At 32.7% G+C, this 13,100-nt stretch overlaps 1 protein-coding gene across 2 annotated transcripts in view; it reads left to right on the top strand.

Moving 5' to 3' along the window:
• The window catches only part of LOC129003848 (plasma membrane ascorbate-dependent reductase CYBRD1), a 51,299-nt gene that overhangs the window by 6,672 nt on the left and 31,527 nt on the right, over positions 1 to 13,100 (top strand). The window contains exon 1 of one of the 2 annotated variants that reach the window (XM_054432174.1): positions 11,867 to 11,981. The exons of the other annotated variant lie outside the window; for it this stretch is intronic. Within the exon in view, the coding sequence (XP_054288149.1) occupies positions 11,956 to 11,981 (26 nt within the window). The 5' untranslated portion in view covers positions 11,867 to 11,955. Of the gene's footprint in view, positions 1 to 11,866; positions 11,982 to 13,100 lie in introns of those variants that run through there. 2 annotated transcript variants of the gene reach the window in all.

The raw sequence follows: 13,100 nt of genomic DNA on the forward strand, positions 1-13,100 counted from the left end.
TTTTTTTACCACCTACTTCAATTTAAACTTAATTAAACCTAACATAGAGAGCATTGCTGACCAGTACATTATGTTTTACACTATTATCTGCACTTTGACTTCAAAGCTAGCAGCGGAGAGGAATGGGGAAATGTATCCACCCAAGCGTAGCTTACGAAAGTTCCACCGGCTGCCTCAAACGGTGCATAATATCACCTCTCAAACTGTCGACCACTCTCACTCTTACCTGTTGTTTGGAAAGAACACAAATTCCCTTCAGGGTTATTATTTGACATTTTAAAATTTGTACGAGTGGATTGTGTTTTCATGTTGAGGTGTATTTACAAGCAAGTATTTGGGACTTAAAACATAAATTAATGTTGCGTTGCCCACTAAACCCGTTCTTAGTTCACACAAGCATAGATTTAACATTCAGTATTTCTTTAGACTTATCCTTAATATTCGGTAAAGCTTGGGTGAGTATTATATTTATTTTAAGACCTTAAAATTACTATGGCCAAATTGAGCAATCTTTCTCTGAACTACTATTCGCCTTTTGGTGTAAAAACAAATGAGTAAAGCCTACTTTGTATAATATTTTCTAAAATAACAGAGAAATGCATCACCGCACACATTTCTTAAAGGATTAAAAACTCACACCAAAACTTTAGAATCCGAAACAGGATAAGAAGTCTTTGCCATAATCAAAGCCAATGGCACAGCTTGGGAGTGTCCAAACACACAACAATTACAAAACAGATTTTCATGGCTAAAAAACTAATTCAATTTAATGTTTCCAACGACAACAGAGTACATAAAATATTCTAACTAATGTTGGGAACGAATTTGTGTATGTAATTGTAACAAGCGTATCGTCTGGCAATTGTCTAGTTGAATAAACAAATCATCAAACCCTACGTAAAATAAATTACTGCTAAACTATAAATTAAACTCATTTATGGCGTTTTAAAGCGATTCTGGATAAGTTGTAAAGTACCTACATATATGGTTTCTGGCGTTTCTGGTATATGGTTTGACACTTTATAAGTGAAAGTGTTTCAGTTTAAAACATACGAGCTGTTAGCCCGTCCTACGTACGGGAATCGAGTAGTCAATTAAAACGGAATAGTTCAGAACATCTAGTTTACACGCACAGTGACAAATTCTGGCAGTTTTAATGGGGGCCAACTGCCCCCAAAACAACCTAATTAACAATTATTTGTTATTTTTTAGTTGTTGACCTTATTAACAAATGTCAAGTGACTACCTATTTCTTCCATCCGATTATAGACCTAAAATATAGCGATATGCATTTTAAATTCGATAATTTTACCATAAAATAGCAGTTGCGTCGATTTGAAAAGACTTGAAGTGAGATTGGAGACCGATTCACACACACTGGTATTTAGTAGAGTTGCTACAATTGCATATACCACTTATATGTAGGCCTACTTACCGCACCTTTGGTATATGGTTTGACACTTTATAGGTGAAAGTGTTTCAGTTTAAAACATATACCAATTCACTAACATATTTAACAACTAAATAGAACTATTACGAATTTTGATTGAACAGTTCATACAAGATTATCCTCACCACAAATGTTGACTGAAAATAACACACTTTTCTCAAAATAATATGTCATAAAGAAGTAAGAAATTTGTATTCTTACTTTCCTGAAATCAATACTATTTAATTAACAAGAAAAACGTTGTTAGTATTTTTGTTCAACATTTTTTCAACAAAAAGAATACTTAAGCGGGAACTAAATCCGCTTGGTTAGTCCTTTAATCCAATGTCTATTTAAGTGACGCATTCCTTTATTCAGGAAATGAAACCCTCTCTGAGTTTACGTTTTTAAGTGGAGATTCGTTTTAAATGCTAAGAAGTAGATGTATATTTCAAGTCTTCCATTTCAATTTGTGACATAACATTTTGAAAATAAATAATTATTTGGTGTCTCAATAGTTAATCGTTGTTATTGGGGAAAAGTGATAAATTTATTTACTCAGCTCTACAAAAATGAATAACTATCAAACTAAAATGTTCAAAACGTGGTTTGACGAGACGAACGGAATCATCATTTGGTAGGGGGCTTCACAAATTGTTATGTTTAAAGGTAAAACATGTGTTATGCTTATGTTCTTCACAAGTCTAAAATCTTGGGGTATACAGTATATACAAGAAGAAATTTTAAACGATGCGATTAGAATGTTGATTATCTGTAGCTATTAGCATCAATTACACAGATATTGATTGGCATTTTATGCATTTCAACGTTATAGGCATTTTATAGCATGTTAGAAAGCTTGATAAATTAATAGCCCAATGACATGCGCGCGGCGTGCGCTCAATCGCGCGGGACCATTGTTACTGCAGCGTGTTTGCGAGTGAAATGATTCCGACTCTACTTTAATTGAATAATTTCTTGATCAGCATCGTACGTGTTATTAAATTATGTGAAAAAATATTCGTCTAATAACACTTGTAATAATTATTAGTAATAGGCCTAGTAATAATGATCACTTTTAATGATTATTACAAGTGTTATTAGACGTATATCTTTTTGGGTTTTCTACTTTAGTTGTCCATAAGTTTGTTGATAGTATTATTGACAGATAAAAGGTTCACAACACCTGATGTATAGAGTAATTATGATTTTTCGGGAAATCGTCTATGGTTTCAAACAGTTATGCTTATTTCCAAACAGAAAACAAATTTACTCATAGCTTTCAGACTAATTAACATCGTGAAAATAAACGTGTTATTAAACATGTTTGCATTAATAATTTATTCGGTACTTACGTATTATACGGAGGCCACTTATTTTACAGCGCGCTGCGGCGGTTGGGTTAAGTTGGGTTATCATAAATATGTTTGTAGAAATTTCCTAGTTTCGTTATGAATCGAACTATACGAGATGAGTCATAAAAACTTATGATAACCCAACCTAACCTAACCGCCGCAGCGCGCTGTAAAATAAGTGGCCTCCGTATAATACGTAAGTACCATTTATTCAATAAATACCTGATCCGCAACAAGCGGATATTTCCGGATATTTAGGTATATTAGAGGATATTTTTAGGTATTTTTTGCCACCAACAAATACCTAATCAATATCACCAAAAATGAACTTCAATTTAATAACAGAATATAAAATTATTAGAAAAATCCTTTTCATGCCTTGTGTTTTGAAAAGTTCTACACGAATGTGGAAAGATTAAACAATAATCCATCGAAAATAAAATACATAATATAGCTGACACGAAACTAATTTGACCAAACCTTTTGGTAAAACTGTTACTTGCTTCAGGCTAGGAGTACTTTCTTTGTGCTGAGGAAATATCTCCATTATACTATACAAAATTTTAATTTATACTCCCTAACGCAACAGTATGCACAAAAAACTTTGGTTGACGTGCCTGGAACCTGGAACCACATCTTATAGTACAATACATCCCTACAGAAGCGGCTATTGAAATCATTAACATCCAGTTTGTACTTACCACGAGTACAGTCTGGGTGGTCGGAAATTATGTAGGTGGACAGTAGGCCTACTTGACAACTGTTCTGGCCTAACACTACTTTCCTTGTGTAGCTGTTTTAATTTTCTACAGCCTTGCATTATAAAGCTAAAATAATTAACATGGTTATGAAGACTATTCCGTGTGTATAGGTAGTAAAGACAGTCTTACCTAACTCCATATACCGGGATAATTCACATGGTGTTATGTGTATGTACTTTGTACGACGACGGCGTTAAAATGCTTCCTCGAATGCTTCCTACTCCGTTGACTTCCGTTAGCGAGAAACCGGTGATTCGGAACCCAGTTCACACTGTATCCACAAATGTTGGAGAGTGAAAATTATTATTTTAACAGACGAGATGGATTAAAGCTTTGTGATAAAATCCATCTGGAATTATCCATTAAGGAATGAAACAAGAAATGTTAAACCACAGACAATGGAGAGTATTATATTGTATGTGGTTAAACTGTTCTTATACTACAGCAATAATGGCGACAAAAACTTAATAAAGAACTCTTTGTGAAATTGTTATACTGGGGAATCTAAATTGCTCTTCAACAACAATTTACTTATACTACTTTTATAAGATCCTGGCTAAAGGGGAAAAAATTGATCTTAGTAAAACACGACACAAGTCATATAGCATTTATATTACAGCAGTTCATCCACCCTTACATCATATGCAGCTTAAAACACGCAACTAAGGGCGTTGCTGCCTTAAAGTGATTAACAACATGTTGCATCATCAGAAAAATCGTAATCTCCACACTCATGCAACTAATCAACCTAAAAAAATGTGTTTTGTAGAATATAGGAAAAGATGTATACAAAACCTCTTTAAAAGTTTAAAATTAAGTATTAGAACTAAATATTCCGATAGACATGGATTTATTAATCGTAGCAACCGTTTATAAATAGTTTATCAGTAATTTATCCCCATCCAGAAAATGTAACGATTTCCCTTATGACAGATAAAATTTAAAACTTCCCTAAAAATCACCAAAAGTAAAGTTAAAAGTGAAATCATTTTCTAACTGTTGAGAGTATTGCTTGAGTATAAACGATTCGTTTGTAATTTGTACTCATGTGAAAGTAAACATGAAAATTTCCAAAATCAAAAACATACTTGTGAACTACCCCAATGAGGCCAAAAATAAAGTCAAAACTAAACTACGGGTATTTCGTGTTCATTGTCATTAGCTCTTTCGAATAAAGAATTCACTAACGTAAACCTATCCAGAAATAACCATTAAGGGTTTGATACACCGTAGAAAAATGTATAAAAACACCCAACACTTCACTTATTTTTTTAGTTAAAAATTAAACTATTTCTCATTTATTAACATTACTGTATGGATTGCTTGTAAACAAACAATGCACCAGCTATTTGTACATATTCTAAAAAATCTGTAAAAACTGTGAAAATATCCAAAAATTTTCACAAAGTGAAAGTAAAAATTCCATTATTAAGTAAAGTATAAAACGCCATCCAAAATAGTTGCTACACCTTTATCGATGTTGTTCCCAGCAAGGGATAGGGTCTCGACGAGTGTAGCGCTAACCCGGATATGATAGATTACAATTAGCCCAATGAGAGCCCCGGGATGCTCACTTCCGGTGACACTAGCGCTGGCAGCGGTCGCGGTGTCAACTAACACCTCAGTGTTGTTAACGTTGTGGAACGTAATAAACTAAAATATGCCCAAGAAACTTAATATAGCACTATATTCGAATTTAATGTCAAAGTTGTCACAAGGCAATAAACAAAATCAAAGACAATAATCAAAATGGACTTAGTTCACCGACTGAGTACGCTTATGTATTGATTGTTGTCGAATATGCCAACTTTGTAACCAAGTCGAACTGAGAAGACAGCTATGTAAACCAAAGCATCACTAATGTCAACTCAACTATCACTGGTAACACGGTAAGGTAAGGTAAAGGATGATATCTGATTCACTGAGTGGCTCTCTAGGCCTAAACTATGCTATCGGATTTAAACAGATTTAAACTAATTTGCGACCGACGTGTAGGTCGATAAATCTATAATCAAAAATGAATATTTTTATTACGAGTTACTATTTACACATCAGTTACTGGTTTAGCGATTAAGCTGTTTGTACCTATGACTTCTCTCTTGAAGGATGGTGATCAAATGACGATCATAAATCGATTTATCTAAGTGAAATTTTGTTATTAGTGGGTTTGGAGCCCTCCTCAAGCATTAGGTCCACTTTACCTATGAAACAAAAAGGGACAAGTCTCACAGGCAGGGAGAACTCAACAAATATCCATATGATCATTGTTTAACTGATCAGCAAAGACAGGAATCTATTGGGCGTTATTCTATGTTCTGTTTTTTTTTGTTTTTTTTTTGCGTTGTTGTGTCTTTGGGTTAGAGTTATTCCGGAGCTTTGAATAACTAACCAAAAATGATAAGTTTAGATTTATAATTAGCTAACCATGGATAAGAAAGGCCAAGTTTAATTTCAAATAGTCCGGAAGTCCTATGGATTTTGTTTTTACGTTAGGTCTTAGTAAAATAGATTGAGCATTAGAATACCTTTTAATGCATTTCGCCCACAAATCTACAATATTTGGGTTGTATTGTAACAATATATTATATCGCATGAAATATTTCAATATGCGTAAGGATATGGTTTTAAAACAAACGTCAAGTAAACAAAAGAATCAATGAAGAAACAAGGGAAACAATAAAGATATTCTCCCTGTCTGAGGAATAGTCCACACATAACCCTTGACTCTCGAGGGAACCATATATTATTCATCTCAACACTATCCCATTATTATGTAGCCTCTAGAGGCAGCCTTTTATTTGAATGTTATTTTATTCCGTTTTGTTTACTACTCTTACAGTTTAGTATTGCCTTGAACAAATAATTGTTTTTACTATTTCAAGGGTAATTTGTGCACACAGTTTCACCACAAGGGGGTCAAGTAGGGGGTTTTAACCACACAGTAAAACCTCACAAAAGGTAAAGGTGGTAGTCCTTGATGCTACCATAAAAGAACAGATCAAATATCAATAGATAATTACTGAACAAAATATACGATGATTTGGCCTCTGTATAGTCAAAATTAACAAAAATAGATTTACTTCCTACAACATAGGATCGCTCTACAGTAGTCAAAGTAATTTTGAACCTACATTTCTAAAAACATATTTTATTTTATTGTTTAAAATCATAGGTCAATGATAAAGTAATATTTTTTCCAAAACTTAATTTATGAAAGGGTAAATGGTGTAGTTTTGATATGAAATAATCCAAGTACAAAATTACTTGAAGGCCTTGTAAACAACTATACAGTAAGTCAAAATATGAAAATAACATAGTGTTCATTTTTTGTATAGTAGCGACATATTTGTGTAGTTTCTGCTGATTTGGTCCGGTGGACAGTGCATAATAGGAATAAATACATTTAAAATAGTTTTACTATAATAGTAGTAGAGAGAATATTCTATATTCAATCATTAATTAAAAACTAATCCTTGAAACAAAAATATTTATTAGAAATGACTTATTTACAGCTTTTTAAGCAAACTTGCCACTGATATGGTATGTGACCGCATAATATGACTCTCACTTAACAAGTGGCTTAATTGAATTTCCGACTTTATTCATCATACTTGTTGCAGAACAAAATTTTAAATATCACGTTGAATAATATTTTGCTACGAGTATAAACTGTGGTCACAATGATTTTTACAAAACAAAGATGCTTGGCGAGATAAATTCCAATTAGCACGACTTCGCAAGCGGTTAAAAGTCACGATAGGTTTCCAAAAGAAATGGGCAAACATGTAAATAATATAAAGCTCAATTAGCTATTTTGTTTCAATAGCCTAGTTTTTACGTAACAAGAATAATAGTAAAGAGTTTTTGTTTTTTTTTTTTTAGTGTCTGCATCAGTGGAATTTTTAATGGTAAATCACAATTTCTTTTGGAGAAAAGTGGTCCAAATTCCCTATTTTTAGTGGATACGATACCTTCCCAAACGATGATTATTCCTAAAAATGTTTTAATGTATAAACATGATAGTATACTTTTATTTATTTTAACCTAAATGGGTATATATACTGTATCTGAAAACAATAGTCATTAAACATGTTTAGTATCTGGATCACGGTTTTTATAAACAAAAAGGTTACCGGTAAATACCTGTCATTGTATAAGAACCATTTTTCATCTAATGAGTAAGGTTTCGAACCAAAAGTTTAGTTTTCAAGCTGAAGTCCACCAAGTGGTTGAAAAGATCCTTCAATTCCTGGGGTTTTGAAGAGGATTTTTTACTACTTGGTGGAACATCAACCTTTAAGTTCGAAACCTTGGTCGATGGACGAAAATTTGATCCTTGACAGAACAACAGTTGTTTAACCTTTTTAATCAGCATTATTATTGATTCTCATTTGTTCTGTTTTCACGTAGAGCTTGAGAAAAGAGTTTAATTATAAGAAGTTATTATTGAACAAATTCAAATTCCAACTCGCTATTCACAGCCATTGAAGTTACATTCACAATTCACATTCAGAACAAACCTTCGCGTATTAGCAGAGCATTAATATTCTGACAGCATTAACCGCGACTACGTTTACATCAATATTGTATGAACAACATCGTAGCAATGTAGCGATGAAATGATGAAGTGATGTAGCAGTGTATCTATGTAGAAGAATATGGCGATATAATAGTGTGTAATCTATCAATATATTATAGCTATATAGCAATGTAGTGACGTAATGGTTCAAAGAAGTAGTGATTTATCAACTCAGATATTAGCAACGTAGAAATGTAGCGATGTTGCTATATATAACCATACAGTGAAATGATGTATTGATGAAAATATGTAGCAAATAATGTAGGAATCAACAACGTACCAATGCAGAGTAAAATGTGGCTATGTAGTGTCGTGAATTACCGAAAAGATAATGTAGCAATGTATAAATACAGAAATTACAGTGATGTAGCAGCAAGTACTAATGTAGCGTGTGACGTAATGAAATAAATTATAAGAGTGTATGCAGAGGTTTACTTATTTATAAAATGTATCTGTAAAAGCAATTTAAGAAAGGGTTTCGTATTCGGGACAAAGAAAGGTTTTACTTTAATTGGTACTAGATTAAACTATTAATCAATTAAACTAAATTATTATAATTATTATAATTATTAAACTATTAATTGATAATTTTTTTTTGCTATTGTTTTGGTGCAGTGTTAGAACATTATGGCTATAGTAGATATGTTATACTATATCATACCGTAAATTTAAAGGTTAATAAAGGTTTGTCCCCTGTTAAGCAGTGTTTAAATACAATAAACCCGCAATTATTTTATTTTATTTTTTTACTGAACGTACACAAAGCAAATTCGTATTTTTTAAAACATGGTACGTTAATCGGCAGCCAAACCTACTCTATAACATTCTGCATTAATTATAATTAAGATACTCATATTCTAAATTTGAACGTCTGGGAAGCAGTGAAAGTACTTGCTCATACAATTTCCCATAAAACACCGCCATCAACATTTTCCCAGCTGGTGGAAACCAACTTTTCTTTCATAGAGGAAATTTCGTCACGGGATTTCCTTTTGTAAATCGGAACAACCTGTTTATATCCACCCCAACTGCAATACTGTAGGAACAATATTAATTCTTATTACAAATTAATAAACTTTACTTTACTTTTGGAATTTATGTGTAATTATTTTAACTTCAATGTGAATAACATACACTCCGTCTTATGGGTATGAAACTGTCTCTAAGTATGGAACAAAAGGTTGATATAGCTGTCCTAGAGCTATTAGTAATAGCTTCTACATTAATCACAACATTTAGTGGCTTGTGTAACACAAATAACTACTTCAATTGCTCAATGCTTTGAATTTGGCCCAAGAAGGGAGGGTAGTTTAAAAATAGTCTGTATTCATTTTTTTAATGTAAGAGCAAACTTGACCGCAATTCCTTAGGTAGCTGAAACTATACACCATTATTTATAGGTATACGTCCACTAAATTGTATCAGTACGGTATTATTTTGTGCTGAAATGGACGAACGATACCTGTCGTAACAGAGTTCTATATTGTTTGAGTTTAAAACGAAAAGAGAATTCTATAACTTTGCTTTCAGACGTCTCTCTCTTGTTATTTCCAACCGATTTTATTTGAAAACAAATTCACATATTGGCTAATCAAAGAACATAAGTTATTATAGTTGATTTTAATCTTATATATCATGTATAACATTATATGAAAGTATTATTGCGATAATAACGATAATTAGTACTGGGTACGATAGGCAAATTTTATACAGGCAAATATTATGAGCATGATAACCTTAGGCTAAATAAAAATGATTGACGATCTAAGCTTTTAGTGCATTTGTTTTGTAAATATACAGTACAAAAACTCTGTGAATGTTAATACAAGTACATCAGATTTAAATAAGCTTTAAATTTAGAATTAAATTTATTTCACTTACTTTCGCTATTACGAGTGACAGACAAATAACAAATATATTGCAACAAGTTTTTTAACCACAGGAGACTACTCCCAGACCACCCCTTGTAACATATCACACAGTAAGGGATGTTTTCTCCCCAACCCAAGATTTATACCCTCGGGCCCTGAGAAATGTTTGTCCCACCTCTAAGTCTTGCTGTACTTTTTCCCTGACATGAGAAAATTACTTGAACCACAAGTTTCCTTAGTATATTTTCACCTTATGCTCAATTTATTATTCTAACTCGTTAAACTCTATAGCCAAATTGGTTTGAGTCTAAGAACAATAGTTTTTTTTCTTTTTTTTCTTTAGATTAAAGGCCAATGACTTATTTTTGAATTTCTTAAAATTAGTAGCTTATAATTTTTATATTCTAAAATAAACATGTTCTACTTTCCATAACTATTGCATAGGCCTAGATACTAGTATCCATGATTTGCTTTAGTTCCTTTATTTCAGGTAAAAAGTACTGTTTGTATTTCAAAAATAGATTGATGCAATCTGCGCTTCTCAAACAAAGTAATTTTAATGAATTCACTCTATTAAATACCTCATCTGTTCGAATAATTTATCTACAATGAAAAATATATGTGCTAAACGTTACGAAAATCCCTAGGGTGTATAACCCAATAGTTAGTTTGTATAAAACCCAAAAGAAAAATGTTTATAAGTAAATCATTATATAAGTACCGTGTGAGAAATTAAGACTGAAATCTATTTAAATTTCATTAGTTAATCAATTTTTCATCTCAATTTATTTTTGGAGAAATTCAATTACTTTATGTATTAACATAATCAAAGGAAAATTCATCTTGTGGAAATCCAGATGTGGAACTAGGTTTTGTTCAGTTTTCATATACAACACAACTCCTGCAAACTCAATTAGGCTGTGCTGTTATACAATCATGCTGTGTAGTTTGGCTGGCCCGAGCTTGCAGGCGTAGCTAGCCAACTGATTAATTCTGTGTAGAAATATAGTTGAAGAGACGAAGCTGTATTCTTCTCGTTATACAAGGATTATTCTACTTATTATCTAACGTCTTTTTGTTCCGTATAGCAATTATTTATTGTACTTTTTACACCATTGCACGTTTCATTTTTTTAGTACGACGTTGTAATTGTATTCCAAAGCGTTGTTAATCCAGTAGAGCGCAGGAACTCTGCCTTGAGGTACAGATGGTTCAGATCCATCTAACCCCTATAACCACCGATGTCTTTTAGCCATGTTATAACGCGGTAACAGGGTGATTTAAATACTACCGCTGACTTACAGTCAACGATACTACTTTATACTATAAGTTTTCAACAAATAAAATAAATTTATCTCTTGGGTGAAAAAACTTTCTATGCTTAAAGATCTCATCTACGAAAATTCATACATTTTTTGTACTAGCCTTGTATGGCAATTTTATCACTTATTCTTGTAAAAATTGCCTACTATTCTAACCCCCTGATAGTAAAAAAAACGTGATTCAAAGAAAAGATTGACACAGATTTCTGTTACAGATATTTTTCATAAGTTATTTGTTTAACTCTCTTAGATGGGTTTTTAAATTAAACAATTATACAGCTTAGTGATTCTACTTAATCATCCAGAAATTATGTATTGAAGACGATTCTAAATAAAGTAGGAAAAATTCTCATGATTCGTAATTGCATTTAGATAAACGTTAAACATCTTTCAAACGACGGTTTTCCGAGCAATTTTCGCGGGAACCCAACCATTTAAAATTTAAAACCCAGTTAGTTCGTGGTTCGACCACTACACACAGACAGCGCTGCATTCCACTGACCGCCGCGCCGGCTGCAGCTCGCAGCTGTCTTGTCTATTCATTGTTGACTCCCGCGCATTTCAGTTCGTGTGTCGACTTGCGCGGGTACTTGCCAGGCGCGCAGTGAGTTTTCTTGTGTTTACCTACGAATTTCACGATGGCCAAAGGGAAAATGACCGCTACGTAAGTATTATCCTGTATTGTTATAGTAAATGTTATTGTTACTGGGGTTTTAAGTATTGAATACCGATAGTTGGTATATCTTTTATCTTGTATGCACTCAACGGTAAAACAGCGTCGTGTGACCCCAGGCATATATTACCAACAAAAATACTGTGTTTAAAACTCCTGATTAAAAATACATAAGTTACTTACATTGGCTAGAACGAACTGTTACAAGTTAGTTAGTTTTCATAATTTCCATAGCTAATCATGGGCACTTCTAAGTTGGCACACCGTTACCCTACCCTACAGCCAAGGGTTATAATTTGTTTTGGAATTGTAATCTTTATAGTTATTTGATAGTTGTTTGCGAGATTCACTTAAATATACCTTACATTGACTAACTTGATTAACTAACGTGATTGTAGTTTTAAAGTGACACTGTGAATATGCTTTAAATTTTGTTGCTATTGCATTATTGTTTGATTATTACTAGACTTTTGCTTTATCAATATAGAGTGGTTATAAAACTAAATTTGTAAACTATTCTCCTCAAATGTTTCTGCAAGATTTGATTTTTACTATCCAAAACCAAAACCAATATTATGAATCTTAGAAGAGCATGGTCTTAACTCTTACAATTTTGAAGTGTAAGAATATTTTGTAATCATTACAAAAAAGGAATAGAGTTATGTTCCTAAATGACCTGATTCAGTTTTTAAATAAACAATAAATCGAACTAATTCTCAACTACGATCTTAATTTCCAAACGTTACATATTTTTCACCACACTATGATGTTTTTAGCGGTTTTATATACGAATTGGTGGCTGAAAGTTACGTTTTGCTGGCCATGCCAGCTGTCATCGTTATTTGGGGACCGAGCAGGTTTTTACATCCCTAGGGCCGCAAAATCAGCTGCCCGCTTACTTACTTATAAAACGTGAATGTATTACAATACACAATCTGCAATAGAATTGTTTTATTGTCACCGTTGCCTAGCAACTATTTATTATTATTTTTGCTGATTCCTTGAATTATTTCTTCACATTACCTTAAAGTTGTAGTTGTGTTGACTATAAGTGTGCATTATTATTGTGGCGAATATTGGTAATAGGGTATAGTGTGGTGAAAAATAGCG

This window comes from Macrosteles quadrilineatus, unplaced genomic scaffold (genome assembly GCF_028750875.1).
Source record: "Macrosteles quadrilineatus isolate MER2022 unplaced genomic scaffold, UCM_ALF_1.0 Scaffold_9__3_contigs__length_116548681, whole genome shotgun sequence".
NCBI classification, from domain to species: domain Eukaryota; kingdom Metazoa; phylum Arthropoda; class Insecta; order Hemiptera; family Cicadellidae; genus Macrosteles; species Macrosteles quadrilineatus.